General features: G+C 16.5%; 1 protein-coding gene and 1 long non-coding RNA gene across 3 annotated transcripts in view; both read right to left on the bottom strand.

Moving 5' to 3' along the window:
• LOC100866592 (KICSTOR complex protein SZT2) overlaps window positions 1–23,879 on the bottom strand; it is a 93,326-nt gene that overhangs the window by 24,437 nt on the left and 45,010 nt on the right. For both annotated transcript variants that reach the window (XM_086914576.1, XM_086914577.1), the window contains exons 8-11: window positions 23,500–23,749; window positions 22,147–22,887; window positions 19,648–19,847; window positions 17,717–17,880 (exon numbers count right to left, since the gene is read on the bottom strand). In XM_086914576.1, coding sequence (XP_086770702.1) covers window positions 17,717–17,880; window positions 19,648–19,847; window positions 22,147–22,887; window positions 23,500–23,749 — 1,355 coding nt within the window. The remainder of the gene's footprint in view (window positions 1–17,716; window positions 17,881–19,647; window positions 19,848–22,146; window positions 22,888–23,499; window positions 23,750–23,879) is intronic.
• LOC147656518 (uncharacterized) lies at window positions 1,863–3,843 on the bottom strand. The gene is made up of 3 exons (XR_015294240.1): window positions 3,581–3,843; window positions 3,420–3,485; window positions 1,863–3,081 (listed from the first exon to the last, which is right to left on the bottom strand). It is a non-coding gene; the product is annotated as an uncharacterized LOC147656518 (long non-coding RNA).

Below are 23,879 nucleotides of genomic sequence, written 5' to 3'. Positions count from 1 at the left end.
ACATAAAACAAAATCTAATTTAAAATTTAAAAATTTATATTATACAAATCTTTTCAAATTAAAAATATTATATAAGACTAAAAATATTTTGGCGTATAATTCAAAAATTATGAAAAACATAAAAAAGTTATATATATTTTAGTGATGCTTAATTTCAATAACAAAATATTTCAAAATCATGGAAATTATAAAAGTAATTTTGAAAATAATTATTATAATTATAGCTTCAAAATATTATATATCTTATACTTATTATTTTTAAATTTTTGTACATGTTAATTTAATTTTTGTTTTAATTTAAATCGTTTAAAGGATTAATCTTTTAGAATATAAAAAAATATAAAAAATATTTTAAAAAATAAAACAGGAACTATTCTTATTATTTTTTAAAAACAATATATTAATTGTTTGTTTTGATAATTTTGATAATATTAGATTTTATCGAATCTAATTTAAAATATAAAGAATATAAATAGTAAAATATTTTTTATAATTTTTACTTACGCTTATTTAAAAATTATTTGAAGATATTTTTATTAAGAATAATTAAACACAGAATATCGAAAATTGAAAATGAAAGTAACTATATATAAATTAATTATATATTTTATATATAACATAATATAAATATAAATTACAATATATAATATAATAATTAATTTAAACATTAATAACAATGATGAAGGTTTAAGTTAGATGAATGAGAAAATTTATTAAAAAAGTATGAAAAAAAATTCGACAGATAATGCATTATATATGCAAAATATATATATAATTTTTATATTAATAATTATTATAATAATAATATTAAATACGTATATAAATATATATTTATTTATTTATTTATTTATAATTTATTTTATTTAGTTTATAATATTTTTAATTAATATAACTAATATCTTTATAATTATAAAAGCATTTTAGCAGTAAATATTTGTAAATAAAACAACTCCTAATAAATGTTTGAATTTTTGAAAATTACATAAGTAAATTTCCTCTAATAATTTATAATGTTAATATAATGAAAATGTCAATATTTTTGAAGAATCTATTCAAAATAAACGCAGAAATTAATATAAAAAAATACCAATCATTTGAGATTTATTTATTAAAATAAATTAAAAATAGATAATATGAACATAATTTAGAAAAAATTATGAAACAAAAATAAATTATATGACGTAGATTGAAATTTATGATGCAAATGATATTAATAAAAGTTTATAACATAAAATAAAAAAATCAAAAGTAAAGGAATTATTTTTAAGAAAATCAAGTTTGAAAAGTTATTAAATACATGATAAGAGTGAATAAAATAAAAATTATAAAATCAAATGTTACATAAATATATTTTGTAATTTAAAAACTTATTTTGGAAACAGTTCTGCATTCTTTAAATCTTTAATATTTTTATTTATAATACTATATTAATAGTAATTATAATAGTAAGTATATTAATAGTATTAATAGTAATATATCAATTTCTTCAGAGTAATATCAGAATATAATATAACATATTGAAACAATATATTATTAACGAGATACTGTTTCAATATTACAAAAAAATAAAAAATGAATGGATAAACTTTCTTAAATTAAATCATTTATATAATGGTTTAATGAATGAGATGTTATATGGACATCAATAACTAACTAATAATAAAATAATATATTTTATTATTTTTTATATTTTATTTTCAAGTTACATATCATTAAAATTTGGAATACATTTTTCTCATATTAAATAATTAGATAGGCAATAAAAAAACATCTAATTCATTCGAGTGAGGATAATTATCATTAATAAGATTTATATGAATATAAATATAAATTAAAGGAATTAATTGAAAGAAAACAATCTATTTGGTCTCACATGAGGATTTTTTATTTTTTTTTAAATATTCTTCAATTCCATCAAAAAATATTAAATATTTTGAATATTTTAAATTATAAATATTTTCTGTATAGTATGATAAGAGATATAGATATTTGAATTCTAAATGTTTTTAATTTTATATTATTGTGTAGTAATAATTATTAATATTTTTAATAGAAAATCATAAATTCAATTTATTATATTTATTATATTTAATTATAAAAGATCTTTTTATTTAAAAATATAAGTAATTTAAATTTTCCAAAATCTAAATTATAGATAAAATTTTATAATTAATTTTATAATTACATAATTTGTTTTTAATTAAGATTTTTAAATGTAATGAAAAATCTATTAAATATATTGAATATATATTGAATATGTATTGAATATATAAAAAAATATATAAAAAAATATTTAAAGATCTTACAAAATAGTATAAAACAAAAACATAAAAAATAAATTTATTTCAGATACTAATGTGATTTATAAAAATTTAGTTTAAAAAGATATGGTTTATAAAAATAAAAGTTTAATTCAAATTTAGTTAAAGATATAAAATAAAAATTGCGATTATTATAAATTGAATAAGTAATAATTTTCGTAAGAATGATAAAGATATTTATAATATTTTATATAAAATACTAATAAAATATTATTGAGTAAATAAAATTTAATCACACGCACAACTATATATAGTTAAACATTTTGAAAGATTTTAAAAGATTTTATCGCTATTGCAACATGTCTGTCCAGCAAGGTATTAAGGAGCGCCAATAGAATGACTCCACGAAAGCTTCACTTATCTTCACTTACATTACTGATACATTTGTAGCTGAAAGATATTTCTGCAGGTAGAAGAAACGAATAAAAAAACGAAGAATATTAGGGATCAGGAGTAAGTTGGAGGAGTTGAATCTCACTTTAATTCAAAGCGTAGAGACCACTTCTCCACTTGAACCATAATCTCTTTTTTTTATGTTATTTATTTTTGAATTTTATATGATGAAAAATTCGTTTGGGAGATGATAATCAACAAGACCTTGAGCTGGAAGAGTTAGATCTGGCAAGTTATCAGAGCGCTGCTGCTCACTGCCTAGATCCTCACTTCCAACTGCAAGTCATGCAGATCACAGTCCATGCAACGCCCATGCGGTTTCAACGAAGGGAATCAACTTCTTTTGGTCAGCTTACCTAAAGACTTTCTAAAATAATTCGATAGGTTAGTAATTCTTATTGGAAAACATTTATCTTTATATTTTTCCAATATTGATTGCATTGTAATTTTTTTAATTGTTTGAATTGTAATTTTTTGATATATTGAAATATTAAATAAAATTATATATTCCCTATAAATAGACAAAAAGTCTACTAGAATATATGATTAAAAAATATAGAAAAATTATTATATATAGAAAAATTTGTAAATGATTGATTATTAATTTATTTGTTATTCAAATAATCATTTATTTTTCTTTTCATTAAATATTATAGTTCTTCTACGTTTATTATTTAATTCAATTGTAAAAATCAAAATACTTACTTATATGGCATCGTATTATTAAGATATCCCATATAATTTTAATATAATCAATAATATATTATAAATCTGTAACATTTTTAGCCAATTATAAAACATGCATCTATTTCTTCTCAATTTTTTTTATTTTTTTTTATTAGATATGGCATTTTTTTTTGACATACCTGAATTCCACAGCAAAGTTAATTACTATTTTCTATCAAAGAATTATTTCAAAATGTCACTGATTTATTTCACCGACACTTGGAAGCTTTCCAAAAGAACTAATTTTATAACTATTTTATAAATAAATATTAAAGATTTTTATCACTTTTCAAATATTCCACTCACATGAAACCGCAGAGATGCTTTGTGGAAATTATATGAAACAAATGTTAGAGAATTTGTTATGTGAAAAAAAAAAAAAATAATTAGAACACTAATAAACAGTTGACTACGTGTTGGGCTTTATATATACCTGAGCCAACTGATAGAAAAATCTGGTTCTGAGTACCCTCATCGATATCGAAGCCCCACCTCGACAGTGATAACGATATGTAGTGATAGATTTCATACACATATTTACCTTATTTTTGCTGGAAACATTGCTTTATTAATTTCTTTTTTCTCTTTTTTTTTTGTTCGATGTTATGTATTACATTGAAAACATTTGAATTTTATAAATATAAGTCTTTTTGGAAAAAATATATTCTAATTGTATATTCTAATTGTAATTTTATATAAGTATTTAAAATTAAATACTAATATAATTATATAATAATTTATATAGTATGTATATATTATATATATATATATTATATAGTATATAATATATAATACTAATATAATTTAGTATAGTTATATAATAAAATGAAAATTATTGTTTTTGATATGTTAGATTACATCAAATTATAGTTATTAAAAAATCATAAAATAATATATAAAAATAAAAAAAATTAAATAATTAAGAAAATAAATAATGAATTATCTCATAAAATTTTTCATTATTATTTATTAGAAAATTTGAATTAAAATCTATTTAATTTAATTTTCTAAATAAAATACACTATAACAACAAAATACATAAATATAACCATATACAAACATAAATTTAATAAAAAAAATAAATTAATTTTATAATTATAATAAATATATTTTATAATTATAATAAATATATATAATAATATTATCTTTTCTCTATTTATAATTAGTCAATATTAAATAATATTTATCTTATTATTGCACATGATATCAAAATTTTTCGTAAAAAATTTAACAAAATTTCAAATTATAAATCAATGAAAAATAAAAAAATTTGAAATATCTTAAACGTATTTATTTATTTATTTTGGATATTTGTATTACATATTATATATATCAATGTTTCTTAAAATAAAGAAATATCAAGATATTAAAAAATTGCTTTAATGATTGCATATTGTCAGAAATTATAAATGGATTTTTTAAACTTTATTTTATGATTTTATTATTATTATATTATATTACATTATATTATATTTTTTATATTATATTATATTTATTATTACTAATTATTTTATGTTTTATTATATTTTACATACAATTTATTTATAATTCTTATTACTTTAATTTATTTATGATACTAACTATTTAAATTATAAAGCATATCAAATTAAAATAAAAAGAATATATTTAATTAATTGTAATTTTTTTATATAATCAAATAATATTTTGATATTATTATCAATAATTAATAAAAATTTTATAAAAAAATTATATAATTGTTTTATATTAAATATTGTTTTATATTAAATATTTTTTAAAACATAATATATTATTAGATTTAAAAATAAATTTAATTTTATTAAATAGAAAATATTTATGCATGCTGTTATTTTTCATATTATTTATTAAAGTCATTCTTCAATATTCAAAATTTGAAAATTGATGAGTGAGAAAATGTAATTACAGAATATGATAATGATATATAATTATATATAATAAAATATATAATAAGATATTTAATAATTAATATTATAATTAGGAAAAAAGATGATTCTATGCAAAAATAAGTAATAAAATATTTTTATTTTAAAATTACTAATCACATAGAAAATATTTAAAAATTCTTTAAACGAATTTGGTTTATTTTCAAAATTATTGATAAGTAAATTCGTCTAAATACAAAAATACATAAAAAATATAGAATAATTTTTTCATTTAAAAATTAATTTTTGACAATTAAATTTTAAAAATTATTAGATATAATCATTAATTATTTAATTATTTCTTCATTGTATGTAATTTTGATTTTCTCTAAAATTTAAGAATTTGTATTTTACATTTTTTATTTATTTAACTTATTATTATTTAACTTTAACTATATTTATATTTAACTGTATTTAATTATTTAACTATAATTATTTATTATTTAACTATAATTAATTAACTAATCTATTATTATATCAAATATTATATATATATTAATTATGTTTAGAATTACTCTCTGATTATTGATATTGATTTTTGAATTTTTTGAAGAATTTTCTTGACGACTAGATTCGAAATGAAAAAATTTTATATTTTCGATTTATATATTTTATATATGAAATCATTTCTTTTCTGGTTACCAATAGTTATCAAACAGATTTTTTGGATATTGTTTCTTTTTTAGAACAAACTTTCAAAAACAGATTTTTTTTATATCAAGTAACATAATAAAAATAAAAATACTAGAAAAATATAAATCAGAATAATTATCATTTATGACTTTGCATGAATTTTTTTTAAATATTAACATTAAATTTATAATTGTTTATAAAAAATCAAGTAATTTTTATATGCAAATTTTTTTATATTATTTTTAACTTTTAAAAAATATAAATTTATTATTTATAACTTTTAAAAAATAAAATTTAAATGATTGAAAAAACAGAGTCTATCTGCCATTAATCTAGGTTTAAAATTTTTTTTTTGTATTTTTATAATCAAGCTAATATCGAAAAAAAATTGAACGTAAAAGATTAATTATTAAAAAAAAAAAAAATTGAAAATATTTTTTAAATGTTTTTAAAAGAATCACAATTCTTAAAATTGTTGTAAATTAAACAATATATATTTTAATTATTAATGTTGTTTGTGAAAAATACACTAATAATAGTAACATAGTAATACTATAATATTGAAATATCAGTCAAAATTAAAACTTTTTTGTATGCAATCAATTTTTTCACTTAGAAAATTATTTATCTATTTTCATCGTTAAAAAAATAATCATCATAATATAATGATTAATAATCAAAAACTATCAATTATTAGAAATATATTAGAAATATATTATTTATTATATTATTTATTATATATTATATATTATTTCCAAGAATAAAAAAAATGAAAAATTATGGTAAATAATTAAGAAAATAATAAAATATAAAATCAAAATATAAGAAATTTATAAAAAGCTAATGTAGCGAAAAAAGCAAAAGTGAAGTATTAAGATAAGTAAAGTTGACAATAACTATAGCGAAAAAACTTTTAAATATTCTATTTTCTTCAATTCTTTATTTTAAAGATTTAAAATAATGAAAAAAACTAAAAAAATATGCATACATTTTTAAAATGAAAAATATCTGAAATAATTATCTACAAAAAAAAATTAAAATAATATTATGTTATCTTATATTCATTCATTCAAAAAAAAAAAAAAAATTTAAATACAAATTTTGCTTAATTTGAAGAACATTATTGTATTATCAAATACAAATATTTAACTAACATTCAGAAGTTACCTTATTGGATTTAACTTTATCGAGATGTATTTCAATGCCATAAACATATAGCAAATAGTACATAAGTAAATATTTTTTTATTATTTTTATTAATCTTTAAGAAAACAATTCATAAAGTTTAATTATAAGTAAAATATTCTTATTCATAAAATGAAAACAAATAATGAATACAGTGGAATTCTTCAATTCAAATTGTTATAACCCAAAAATTTTTATAAAAATACGATTTTATTTATTTCTTCCTATTCTGCTATGGAAACCTTTATAAATACACTTATACATATATATATATATACAGAATATTAATATATTTATGGAATATTTTTTAAAAAATCAATATACAAGCTAATATAAACACAAAAGTTGCTATATAAAAATGCCGATAAATGCTTATTTATAAAGTTATAAGCAATTGAAGTTTATGTAAACGAAATAAGAAGAAAATAGCGTGTATTTATCTCTGTTATATCATCGTTATATTTTGTTTCCGTCTTGTTTCATTTAACATGAAATTAAATTGATTGTTAATAAATAAGCCTCAAAGCCGATATTTTTATATATTAACTTTTATATCTGTTTTGACTTTTACAATCAATTTTCCTAAGTTATCCCATAAATAATTAACATTAACATTATCCCATTAATATTAACATTTTCTATATATATATACATATAGATCAAAATATAAATTTAGTTTCATTCAAAATATAAATTTAGTTTCATTCGAATTATTTGCTATATGGAATATATTTTTATCACTGTAATTCGAATTTAAAATAAACTAATTTTTACAAGTTAAAATTTATTTGCATAAATCAAAATTTTATTGCTGTTATTTTTATAACTCGAAATAATTATATCACAATCTAGTAAATAACCATTTAATACTGCCATTCATTCAATTATTAAAATTGCTGAATAGTATAATTCGATTCGGATGAAAGATATTAATTTTTTTTTAAGCCCTTAAAATTTGAAAAATAATAAGTCTTGAAGTTTTACTAAGATTCGTATGCAAATATACAAAAATATAAATTTCGATTTAATAATTATAATTTTCGAAGAAACAAAAAGATATATCAATTTCCAAATAACCTTATATATTAATAAATTTAACCTTTTTTAAACTTAAATAATATTTTCATTATTGAAAATATTTAATTTGCTTTTTAAAATTTTATTACTTCGTTAATAATTTCGTTTATTATACAACAGATAAAAATACTTGTATTGAAAAATGATATTATAAATTTTCATATTTATTATATTTATTATAAAAAATTAATAATATCCAAAAGCAAGCATTCTTAACATTAATAAAAAAAATTAATTTCAAAAATATGATTTTATAATATATATAATATATAGTGTATAATATATAAAACATATTAATAAAGTTCGAATTCTTATCTATTTATGCGTCATCCATCTTATCAATATCTTGGACTTAATAATTTATTTACTCAGTAATTCTTTCTTTTTAATGCATCGTTATGCTTCTATCAAATATACTGGTAAAAAATTTATTCAACAAAAATTGATTTTTATTTTTTTGGTTTCAAATTTTTTGTCAGAAATTTCTGAAGAAACAATTATTGATTGTAAAAAACAAGTTATAATGTTAAATAATATTCAAAAACTTTTAATTCTATATTTATAATGAAAAGATATAATTGTTTCTTATTATTTCATCATATATTTAATCAGATCATTTAATAACAAAATAGAGATATTTGAATTATATATATTATACATAATTATAAAAATTGAATTATATATTATAATATTATAATATTATATATAATTTAGCCATTTTTTAATATCTATGAAAATATGGATATAATATTAAAATTTATATAAAATATTATTATAATTTTATAGAAAATATATTAATAATTATTATTTTTCAATTTAATTGGAAATGTATTAAAAATCTAAAGATAATCTTTTCATTTGTAAATAAAATGATACTGCAAATTATAAATTTTTTCCATTCTAAATTGATTTTCAATGATTTTTAATGACTTTAAAATATTGTAACCATACCATATAAACTATTGTTCTATAAATTTAAAAAAAAAATAAGGAAATATCATTCTATATTTTATATTTTAGATTATATATCTAGAATACAAAATAAGAAATAATACATAAAATAAAATAATTAAAATATTAAATTAAAATATTAAATAATTAAAATAATATTACATAAAATAATTCATAACATATCAATAAATGCATTTTGAAGTTTGATCTTTTATGATTAGTAATCACTTTCCAGATAACGAAAACTTAGATATCTTTTATCTAAACACATACACATTGAATATATTTATGATATAGAAGAAAAATCTTATTTTTACTTTTTTACGGATAAGGTAAGAAATTGTGTCGCACAATTTTATACGATATACATTAGCAATGAATATTATAAAATAATAAAAATTAATATATCCATGAGATACATTTGAAGAGTTAATTCTAGAGATCAAAATAAAAAAAGTTAGTATATAAAAATATCGGCTGAAGATTATTTATTAATTTATGTACAATTAAAGTTTGCGTTAAACGAAACAAAACAAAAATAAAGCAAGTGGCGTGAAAAAGTGTAATGGAGATAGAAATGTCTCAATCTCACTTTATGTAAATTTGCTTATAACTTAACAAAATAAATATCAATTGTGATTTCATATATTAACGTTTTTTTTTTTTATTTCTAGAATCGATTATCGAAAACAAGATTTCATAAATATTATATTATGACATTTTATATATTTTCATCAACTAATTATTTGAAATCATCTCAAAAGAATTAAAATTATTAATGTAAAAATAATTTTAATTATAATTTCTGAAAAAGTAATAAGCATCGCATTATTATCTAAAATTAAAATAAAATTGAAGATAAAGCAAATATTACATTATCACATCGAAAGACAGAATCAAATCTTATCCTATAAACATTTTTGATGAACAATATTAATTATAGCTATATCATTTTATATATTAATATCATAACTAAAGAAAAAAGATAAGATTAAAGATAAATCAAATCCATTCACGTTCAATATCAAATGTGTCTCATAAAAGAAAAAAATATATCAAGTAATTATTTCTTTAAAGAAACAAGTGAAATATTACTTATTTATCGATAATTTATATAATAGTTTATATATTACATTATTTAATTATTTCATCGAATTTTAATTTATTATTAAAAAGATTAAAAAAAATGTGTTAATTTTGAAACTTCTAAGATAAAAACTATATTTACAAAATTTAATCAATATTCTTAAATAAGTTATAAGTAATTTTAATATTTTAACTTTAAGTTTATTGCTTTATTATTTTCTAAACATCTTATAAATATAAAATCTAATAAATAATAAACTATTTGTAAACGATTATTTATGTTTTATTTATCATTTTGTAAAAGTAAATAATAAACAATATATATATTAATATTAATAATAATAATCAAAAAATAATATACAATATTATATTTATATATATTATGTAATATTATTCTTTTTTTATTAAATATTTTATTAATTATATTTTTTTATTTTTTATTAAATATTTTTATAAAAAAAATAATAGCGCTATACATAATATATTATAATAGTATAATATTATTAAATATTTATTACTGAAAATAAATTGTAAAAATAAAATATAACATATTTTGATAATGTATTTTTTTTTAAATTAAAATTAACTAACTTTTTAATTCAAAAAATATAAAAAATTTTATCAGTCTATCTAATTCTATCAAATTAATATATATAAAATTTATATATCAAATGTATTAAAGAAAAAAAATTTGACTGATAGAATTTTTTATATTTTTTAAATTAAAATTAACTAGTTTTTTAATTCAAAAAATGTAAAATATAAAATTCTATCAGTCAAATTTTTTTTTTAATACATTTGATATATAAATTTTATATATTATTAATTTATCTTAATATGAAATAAATACTTTTTAGTATTTGTTTAAATATACTATAATTAGTATATTTAACATTTTATAATATTCCCTCGTATATCATGAATAGATGAATGAACTTACAAATCAATATGAAAATTTTTAGAAAATTAAATATAACCCCTTCAATATGATATTGTATATCTTATACAAGTAACTAATTTTTATTTTTTGATCATTATTATGATGTAAAATGAAATTAAAAGAATTAAAAGAAAAATTAAAGTTGCGTAAATATTTTTTATTTTGTCATAATTCAGAATACATGTATGTTTAATGTGGATGATTTTTATTCAAACAATTATTCCTATAGTAAAGTTTTTATTTCAACTATATTTTATGTTTAAAAGAAAAAAATATATTTGTACTAAAGAACAAAGAAAATATTATTTTATTTATTATTTTATTATTTATTTTATTTTATAATATTTTGTTACAATATGTTTTATTTTAATTTTTGTAATATAAAGCAATAGCATTGTTCACAACATAATATTATTTAATCTAATGCATAAATTGTATAATTTTGAAAATATCCTATTTATGAATATTACTTAAAAATATTAATATTAGAATAAATGATATATTTATTATTCTATCTTATAGATTGTATAAATTATTGTATATAATTTAATAAAGATCATAAGCATTCTATGAAATTTGTGATAAAATTAAACTTGAAAATAACTTTCAAAAATGAGATATAAATATATTTAATAATGCTGAATATTGGAAGTTCCAGCAATGTTGAAATGTTTATGATATATAATATATATGATATATAAATGTATTTAATAGTGTAAAACATAAATATATTTAATGTTAAAATATAAATACATGTAATCGTATTGAAAATAATAAATGAATAATATAAAAATATTATATACAAGATATTTTTTTAGACTTTTCTTTTTTAATATTCTTGAATTTTTTTCTTCTACTTAAATATCAGTTGATTTCATTTTGGATACAATTTTATATATTACTTTAAATATTATAATAAAAAAATTTATTTCTCTTTTTATTAAAATGATTTAAATTAATTATTTAAAAATTCTAAAGATTAAATAATTTTCAATTGAAGCAACTGAAAAAAAATTAGATGTATATTTAAAAATAAGCTTGTTTAATATAAAAGTAATTATAAACAAATTTAATTTTGAATAAAACTTCTATAATATAATATTAAAAATTGTTAAATAATATAATATAATATTAAAAATAATTAAAAATTGAAAAAATTATAAATAATTTATCCATAGAAATGTTGTTGTCCAAATATTGTTTAAAATTATCTAATTAATAATGTTCTTATATTTTTGAATAGATAAATAAATAGTAAGTTATATGTATATTATATGATCTTACATATATTATATTATATTATATTACATGGACATTATTTATTATATATTATCTTGTAACGATTATTTTCCATAAATAATAATAATTTATTATTATTATTAGTTTATTAAAAATTTATTTTAAAAAATTTTAAATTTTTAAACTTTATAATGTTATAATGTTAATATACGTAAATAAATTTGCATAATTACTATCATTTTGCAAATATTACATAGTTTAATATATATTTTGAATAACATATATTTCTATATATTAATTGAATATTTGAAACTTATTTTAGTTGCATAAAAATAACATATTTAACTTTGAAAATTAAATAAAAAAAATATAAACATTGAAAGAAATTTTAATTCTTACAAGAAAAATAAATGACATAATAAAAAAAAGATGAATTTATAGAAATCGAATTGTAAAACGATCATTATTGACTGAAATTGAACAATATTAATAATATTAGAGTAATGATTTAAGATGATTTGGATGAAAATATAGAAAAATTATAATTTCTCAAAAGTTGGTTTCTTCAATTTTAATGATTTTGAAATTTGAATGATGTTATAGAAATCAACATTTTGAGCAACTTTTTCTTTTATATATAACAAGTCGATCTTAGTTTTTAAAATAAAAAAATATATATAATATATATAATATTATAATTTATATATAATGTATTTCTTTTTATAATTATAAACGAAATAATCTCATTTTTTACTGAGAATTATTATATTTCATGATAAAAGATAATATTTAGATCACAATTTGATTTGGAAAACAAATTTTATTTTTGTAAAATAAATAAAATGCTAGTTCCTTTAATACATGGTTCAAAATTTTTAACTTTGATTTTAAACTGATAATATTCAAAATATATTCAAAATATATGTCATATTACTTGAAAATTTGTTTTTATTGAGTTATTTCATTATATTAAAAAAAAAACTATTTATTTGAAAATTAAACAAGACTAAAAATATAATATGCAAAATCACAAATATTTTTATTATTTCATATGTGAAAAATTAATGCCAAATATATAGAAAAAACTGATTCCGAATGTTGACTACTTCAAAATTATTAAATTATTATTTTTTTATATAATATTTTATTATTATTAAAAAAATTATTAAAAAACGATTCTTAAAATAGATGATTAAATTATATGATTGGAATGGATTCTCAAAATTAATAAAAGATATAAAAAAAAAATGTAGAAGAAAAAATTATAAGTTCAAAAGAATTCCCTCTACAGAAAAAATATAAAGAAATAGTTAATAAACAATTATTAGTCTCTCTATTATTTTTTCATTTTCATTTGGAATGATAAATTTTAATATCATTGCTAATTTCTCTCTTTTTATAAAAAAAATTTTTCTTTTATAAAGATAATTTTTTTTATAAGTGCAACAATATATTAAAAATTTTTTTTTTTAAAAGAAAATCGCCCGTAAAATCATCATTACACATCATATTTTATATATCATAATCATATTATTCATACTAATTTCTTTATATATTTTATAAAAAAAAATATTAATGTAAAATGTTCAAAAACTCGATATTTTGTAAAGTTTTATACATCATTTCATTATTTCATTTCATGTTGGAAGTTTTTTTTTTATAAAAAGCGTTTCTATATATTCGTCATTTTCATCAAATTTCCTACAAAAAAATTTAAATAAAAATATATCGTATATTTAAAATAATTCTATGAAAAGAAATTAAGAGAATACAAATATAAAAAGAATAAATTTGATAAACTTATTTTAATTATCTTAGAATAAATATTTATCCATAAAGAACCTGCATCTTAATTTTTTGAATCTATGAAATGCGAAAATATATATAAAATAACTTTTGGCAAAATAAAAATGATTAATGTTACAATAATAGATACCAACTAATATTGCTATTATTATAACTTCATAATAATTTGTTGTCTACAAATTATTTTATATTTTATTTTTATATTTTTTATATTTCAAAAATCCGTAGAATGACGAAGTTCTCTGTGAATATTAACAACAATGATGAATTCTGCGAACAAGGGATATATTTTAAATCTACAATAATTCATAAGAAAGATAAAATTCTATGCAATAGAAATCTCTTTTTGCAAATATCTCAAAAATTAAACAGTGGCTATGTATAAGAAAAAATTATTTAAAATTTCATCCTTTAAAATTCATCGAAGAGAATCGAAAGTAACTTTTTTGTAAATTTAAAAATAATTGTAAATATCTAAGATCGAAAATAATTATTTTAAACTATTATATAAAAATCTTGAATAAAACAATTATGAAAAATATTTATTTCATTACATAAAAAATCATAATTTTCAATCAATATTATTTATAGAATGTTTCTTATTTCTGATATCATAGTAATCATTATTTATTTTGATTCTAAATTGATTCAGGAACGATTGTAGAATCAATTCTTGTATCGACTAATTGATATTATTATTTGTTGTAACTATATTATTTACATATTTTATAAAAAATATTTATACATATCATTGATTTTTAATAATTATTATTTTTAAATTTTTAATAAATATTAAATAAATAAAATAGGTATATATTTTTTAAACTTATATACACCATATTATTTGAGATAGAAAATTAATAGAAGTTTCGATTTGTTATTTTTAATTTTTATTTAATTTCAATTATTGTAATTAATATAAAAAATAAAATATAAATATGCAATATAGCGAAATTAATTACATATAAATAATTAAAATTCATTAAATATATTATTTTTTAAAATGATAAAGATTGCGAAATATTAATATTAGAGAATTTTCACAAATATTCAAAACTCATTTCAATATTCCTTAAAAATATTCTTTGATCTTTCAATTTTTGATTTTGAAATCTCCTTGAACATATGTTAAGAAATCTATTTTGAGAATTAAAATAGACAAAATAAAAATTCAATTTCTTAGATATGAAGTTAGTTCAGTTTTAATTAATGAACGAAATTTTTAGTGCTAAAAAATTGAATAAATTAAATATTTTATAATTAAAAAATAGTAAAAAATAATTAATAATAATATAAATAATTTAGTAGTTAAATAATAATTTGTTTATTTTATTTACAATTAAGTTAGGTTAAAACATTAAATAATATATATATATATATATATATATATATATATATATATATATAATGTAATATTATACAAGAATATTTTAAGAATTGAGATAATATAAATAAATTAATTGCAATATATTGTTAAACATGTTATACAGAAATTATTTTTCAGAAATTTCAAATATAATATATTTCATTCATTATATTTTGCTTACTATTTTGTTTTTGTTCTAATTTTATAACTTAAAAATTTTAGAATTATTCAATAAATTTAAAACACTTGAAAAATTACAATTCTAAAATTACAATTCCTATTCAAACGAATTTGCAATAATGCAAAAAGAGAAAAAAAGTATTGAAATATGAAATAATAAAAAAAATGAAATTTGATTTTATAGGTTAGATTAATAATTGATTCATCATTGATATTTTTAATCAAATAAAAATCACAAACGAAATCAATTAATGCAGACAGAATAATAATAAGATAATAAGAAATAAAAAATATATATAATTGCGATATATATAAATTATAGATATTTATAGAAGTTAATATTATAATATGTACGAAACAATCATAATATAAATATTCAATTTTTAAAATCTGAAATATTACATATTTGTACATTAAATATTGAATTGTTTCACAAATACATTGTTGAATATTTGAAAAATATTATAATAAATGCAATAAATTTCATTATAAGAAAAAAAATATAGGTTATTACAATTAATAATGAAGAAAATATGTTAAAAATAATATTATTATTGAATAAAGAAGAGAGAAAAGAAGTCACTGAAACTGAAGATATAATTAAAAATCAAAATTTATTGAGATTGAAACACAAGCAAAAGAAAAAATTATATCTATAAATAATATCTATAAAAATGTTTCGAAGTTTTAAATAAAATAAATTATTATTAAATTAAATGCTGTTTATTAATTAACCGCTTCAATTATGAATATGCTAAAAAAAGAAAGAAAAATTAAAAATAATTGTAAAAATGTTACATGCTCCACTTCTACATTAATAATTATTATTGCAATTAAATAGATTAAAAAGATTTTAAATTATTATTAATTTTAGAAATTTTAACAAAGCTAGCTATAAAAAAATTATAAAGCGAATTAATTATTCAATGCTATTCAATTTTTTTTATAATTTTTTCTTTAGAAATTTTAGAAATTAGATCTTTAGATCTTTTTAAAAATTCATCCAAATTATGTATTTATATTGTATATATGTAAAAAAAATTTTTATCGCAATTATTGCAATTATATAAACGGATTCTATTATAGCTTTAGATCAATAAAAATTTATTAAAAAATTTTTCAAAAAATTGATCTCAATTTCAATATTCAATAATCTTTTTTACTTTACCATATTATATTCATATAATGTAAAAAAAAAAGAATGCATATTACTGAAAATATTGGCTTTTACTATCATTCTTTAGTTCTATCACAATAAAATAATTTTATAAGAAATCACTTTAATATCAACATATAAATAGATATTATTAGATATATTATAAATTCTTTAAAAACTTAAAATTATTTATAATTTTTTCTTTCTTATTATCATTGCTTATTATACATCGCATATTTTCATACAATATGTAGTGATTCAAAAAATTATTCGAATACTTACATTTACAATCAATATATATTAAATATATTTGTTTAAAATAATACAATAATAATAGTAAAGAAAAAGTCTTAAGATTATATGAAAAATATAATTATATTATAAATAAAGTTAATTGAAAATTAATAAAATCTAAGATCATATTAATTAAAAATTAATAAAATTTAAAATCATATTAATTAAAAAATAATATGATAATAAAATCTAAGATCATTTTTCAAAAGAATTATGAATTATGATTCTTTTAACAAATTTGATTCTTATAGCAAAATATCTTGAAATAAAAAAAATTTTAATTTTGAATATCGAGACTAATGTAAATTTTGTGAGAAATTTTTCCATCAATGAAAAAAAATTGTAAAATTTATCTATTAAATTTGAAAGAAAAAAAATTCAATAAATTCAATTGATTTTAATTGAATAATAAAAAATTAAATATAAAATATATATACTTACTGCATCTGGAATTTCATAATATTGCAAATGATGCAAATATGTTGCTGTGGATTGTGCGGGTAGTTGACAATAACCACATTGAGGTTCAATCCAAATTTCAGAAATAATTTGAAAATCGCCAGAACCTTCACCATCTTCTACACTTACTTCACCATCTGCAGTACCTAAAATGTAATACAATTTCATCATTTAAATTAAATTATATGTAAACATTAAATATTATATATTTATTATATTATATATATTATATATTTGATATATTCTTAGCAAACATAATTACATATTTTCAAAAAAATTTTCTTAATGTATTAAGGACTAAATAATAAAATAATATGATTTTTACATATATCACTTTTTGTTATTAAAATATATTAAAAAATATATAAATTTGTCAAAAAATATTGTAAATATTATAATTATAAACAATTTCATTTATATAATTATTAAAATATTACATTTTTAGCTTTTTAATGCTAAAAAAAATATTTGAAAAATGTTGAAAAAATATTTTATATGTTATGATAATATAACATTATACAAAATATTTCAAAAAGTTAGAGACAAATTTTAGAAATATAATATTTCTTAAAATAAGCAAAAAGAAATATAATATAAATATATTAGATTAGATTAATATTAATTTTAAATTTATAAGACATTTTTATTAATGTATATATATTATATATTTCTTCACAAAAACATGTTGAAAAATCTTCCTTTTTTTTATTTTTCAAGAATAGATTTTTAATTATTTAACGAAATAATCAATTTATTATATGTTATAGTTTTTCTACAGAAAAAATCTAGCAGATAAATTTGATAAATGAGTCGAAGATGTAAAATTTTTTACACTTATACAAAGATAATTATAAGCATTATCATATTTATGTTTACATAAGATATATAATGTAACAATAAAAAATAACATAAAAAGAGGTAACAAATAAAAGGTAAAATAATGTAAATTTTGCAAAAATAAAATATTACTTCTAGTTTAGTTAAAATAGAATTGATAAATTGAGAAGAAATCTTCCATTACTTATAAATTCATAGTTGAAATTTTATAATTTTACATTTTATAATTTTGAGAAATGATAAATGATATTTAAATCTGTATATTTATTATATTTTTTTTTTTTTGCTTATTTTAATGAAATAATATATGCTTATAATATTATAATATTTCCAAATATTTAAAAAATTCTATATAAATATTTATGTTTATACTTTTATGCAAAATATATAATAATTAAAAAATAAAAATAAAATAGTATTGTATACAGAATTCTAAATTTTAATTAAATAATCTAAAAAAAGAATAATTTATCATAAAATTTATATTTTTATATGATACTCTAAAATCTAAATGGAAAAATAAACGATTGAGTAACTATTTCATAATTCATAAAATAATGGAATTAAAGCAAAATTGCAATGTATAATCAACTTTTTAAGATATATAAGCTTTTAATTTTTTAGGATTGTTTCTATTTTCATTCTCTCTTTCTTCCTTATTTGTCATATCTTCCATTAGTATCAAAATATAAAGAGTAGAGATCATCTATTCTAAGCATTATGTAACAATTTCGAATTCTGAATTTTTATCAAATTATATGATTATATTTCAATTGATTTGTTTTATCAATTTATTTAAAATAATCTAATATAATACTTGATAATTATATATCTATGTTTTAAATATGCTAAATTAAATTTTAAAATAATGAAAAATTGCAGACAATTACATCAATTTGATTTTTCTTTTTTTAAAGATTTTTATAATACATAAAATTTTTTTATCATAAACACTTAAACATTATAATTAAACATATTTATCTTAAATACAATTTGTTTCAAAAGTATTAAAAAGTATTAAAAAATTGTTAATTTTTAATTTTTCAGTGATAAATATAATTTTAAATAATATATACCTTCGTCAGTATCTTCTTCTGATGTACTATCACGTTCTAATGTCGTATTGGAGGCAACATGTGGCGGAAACAAGATATATTGAATGATACATGGATATGATGTATCATTTTCACCAACTCCTTGCATTTCTACTTCAAGAACCATATTTATAATACCCGCTGCTGAATATGTAAAATTGAAGCCCTCAGCTAAACGTATTCTATGAATAACATATACAATAAATATATATAATATTTTTATAAATTATATTTTTATTATTTTATAAATTTATTATATTAATTATAATATAAATCAAATTTCAATTTAATGAAAAATTTGTTTCTTCTTTGTTTTCTAAAAAATTATTTTTTATAATATTATTATTATTCAAGTTAGTATATTTTTTGACAGAATAATATGATATCTCTATATTTTTAATATTTATACAAACTATAGCATACACAAAGATATATTATAGAAATATATAAAAAAATATTCTTTTTTTAGTAATATGTGAAAATTGCAGTTTTTTAAAAATTATTGTTTATATAAAAATTAAATATAATATATAATAATAAAATATGTTAATGGCAACAAATAGATCAAACTTTTTTAATATAATCATTCTGCAATAATTAATAATATTGTTACGAGTATGATAATTTAATATAAATTACAATAATGTGAAACATCATGGCTAATATGAATTATGGCAATATCGATTGTCATCGAAATTAAAAGTATAGATTTAATGAAGTCTTGTATTGATCACAAAACGGACATGTTCTTTTCAAGAATATTATATTGTTTAATAAATTATTATTGTAAATAATCATTAAATTAATATTAAATTGTAATTAATATAAAAGTGTGTAAATAAAGTTATTATAAGAAAATGAATGTCAAGCGAATACAACAATATACATAATCATAAATAAATAGAAGATTATTTCTATAATTGAAATAGAAATCCAAAAATATTCTATTATGTTATCATAGTATATTTTATGAAATATATATTAATAAAATATAAAAATTCATTTCAAGAATTTGAATCATTAAAAATCTTCAACTTTTTTCGTCGATATTAAAATTATTTTCGTTAAAAATATAAATGAGATTGAGAAAATAATTAAAAAAACACAAAAAAGCATAAAAATTTTTTTTTCAATAAAAATTTTATATTTTTATGAACAATAAAGATATAATAAAACATTTAAAACATTAAATAATATTAAATAATAGGTAGAACATAAAAGTTTTTAATAAAATTTAATTTTTCGAAGAAAAATTAAGTGTTCCTTTAATTTTTATTGTTGAGAATTTTTTATATACTCGAATAGATTATTTAAAAAAAATTAATAATATTTTTATAAATTTATAATATATCATTTAAAAATACAGATTTTTTCAAATGAGATAGATGGATATAATCATTGAATTTTTTGTATAAAAAATATGATTTAAATGTATAAAAAATATTATTTCTTTATATATTTAATTAGATTTAAAAGAGATTTCAAGATTTTTACTTTTTTAACGAATTACTAATAAATTTTCAAGATTTTAATTTTTTTTAATAATCACTAATAGAAAAAAATATAAATTAAATTTCATAAAAAAAATTTCATAAAAATTGGCAATTGTCATTTCAAAAAATCCTTATCAATCAAAATATAATTGTTTTCTATATATAATTCCTATAATGATTCCAAATTATATTCATAAAATAAGATAAAATTTTTATCTAAAAATTTATTATATTAGTTTAATTTTCTTTTAAATATATATGTTTATATATTTTTATAATATTTTAAATATGTTTAATTTTTTAAATACATAATATATAAATAATAAAGTTTTAATATATATGTGAATAAGAAGCTGTGTTATCTCAACAATCATTATAGGATAGCAATCATAATTAACATTTAGGAAATAAAATTTTTTTAATAAAAAAATCAATTTTTCTTTTATCAATTTAAATAAAATTTGAGCTAATTGTTTTTTATTTAAATAATCATTTCCTATATTAGGACCTATACTAATTTCTTCTTCTTCACGAATCAAATTTGAATGATCTCTGGCGATTCACCCAGTTTTTCAGTTTTAAACAGTCATGTTATGAATATGCTTTCATTCGTAATTATTTCATTTTTCCATTAGTCACCATATATACATATGTTGTATTTTTTCCAAGGCTATACATATGTTTAATGATGATTTAATTTGTTGATAGTGAGATTTAAATATAATCGAAAGTTTTTTAGATTATAGTAAGACATATGAAAAAATAAGAAGCCAATTAGCTTGCAGGTCATCATTTGTAAATAATATATATATATATATATATATATATATATTCTTGCTTTATATTTATTATATTACTTATGAAAAAAAATTTTAAATACTTCTTTGAAACTATTTTCTCCAAAAATTTTATCAAAATTGATAATTTCATATTTTTTTAAAAAAATTTTAAAAATAAAATAAAACGAAATATTAGTAAAAATACTTACTTTGTAATTGTAGAAAGAATTCTTGCGATTGCAGTTATATTTAATCTTGGTAATATAATTCCAGGAATAGTTTGTACGAAAGGTCGTTTCACATGCCAAATCCAACGATTATGGTACAAATATCTAGACAAACTAGTTGTCAAAATACCACCTAACATTGGCGTAAGTCTACTCGATGTAGTTTGAGTCCCATCAGGAAATATAATTGAATTCAAGTCACTTGGCATTCGTTCATATCTAATTAAAATTTTTTCTAAAGATTTATGAATAATAGTACAAGATGGTGTTTCTTTTTGTTCTGTAGGTCTATTTGGTAAAGTAAGTTTAGATAATCGATCTAAAAGATCGACAACAACATTGTGTCGAACAACTCCTTCTGTTCCAGCTGCAAATGCAATGTTAAGAATAACACAAAGTGCTTTGCAATTAATACGAATTAATGAGAACGAAACTGGAGGTTTATCAGCTTCTCGATAAATAAATTGTACATATGTATGATTTTCAACGAGAACGAAAGTTGCCCAATTTTTTAACATAGCATAAAGAACAGCAGCGGCTTGACGACTTTGAACACATTGAAAACGACCACTTTGATTTGCTTGGTGTAAATGTCTTGGCAATGGTCTATCATGTGATAAAATCAATGTTACTCTTTGTGTATGCATCCATCGAGCCCATTGTAAAGGATTCAAAGACACTACAGGTTGCCAAATTTGTCCAAATTGTGGGCACGCAGCATCACTGAAAATAAATATAAAAACATCAATTTTATAAGTGAACTTAATTTTTTTCGTTTATTAAAATCACATAATGATTTAATAATATTTAAATAAAACTTTCGATATGTATACAATCAGTCATAAAAATCTTCATACATTATAGAGTTCAATTAATAAGTTATGTTATCAAATCAATAATAACATAGTTTAACTAATAATTCTATTTTATATAAATTATATAAAAACATTGCGAATATATATATATATATATATATATATATATATATATATATATATATAGATCATAATGAATTATATATAAAATAATTTTTTTATTAATGAAATATGAAATATCATTTCAAAAAGATAAAATTAATCTTTAAAATTTTAATATTATTTTCGTCTTTTAAAATATAATTTCAAAATGATATGACAGGTTAAAATTTAAAAAAAAGTTAAAATTTAAACCATAATATATTTTAAATTTCTATTATCTTGTTAAAAATATTTTCAAATCAAAATCGTATACAAAAAATAAAAAATTTTGATAATGATAAAAATTTAATTAATTTCACACATTCAAAAAAATTATTTTACTCTAATATAATCTATTATGCTTTATTTGAAAACATACCTAAGTTGCACTGTACTAGGTGAAGGATAAGCTGATAGATAAAAAACTGGCATACCGCTTCTAATAGTATCTGGTACACTATACCATGTCCATCCAAATTCTGGAAACCAGCTAAAGTGTGCAAGCATACTGTCACCTTCTGTTAGAGATGTTAAAGTTGCCCAAAACCGATTAACAACACCTTGTCGATATTGCGATTTTAATGGTTTTTTTGATAAACATGTAATATCATGTAAGAATTCATAAGGAGCTATAACAAAATATTTTTCCTTTTTATAAATAATTAATATTGTATTCTAAAAAAGTAGAATTAAAAAAAATTATAACATTTAAACCATAACATTTATAACATTTATAAACATAATAAATATTTATAAAGA

The sequence above is a fragment of the Apis florea genome, unplaced genomic scaffold (assembly GCF_048593485.1).
Source record: "Apis florea isolate Af1SG1 unplaced genomic scaffold, ASM4859348v1 contig_3696_pilon, whole genome shotgun sequence".
Lineage (NCBI taxonomy): Eukaryota > Metazoa > Arthropoda > Insecta > Hymenoptera > Apidae > Apis > Apis florea.
Note: the sequence above shows the minus strand (reverse complement) of the source record. Positions and strands in the feature narration are given on the sequence as shown.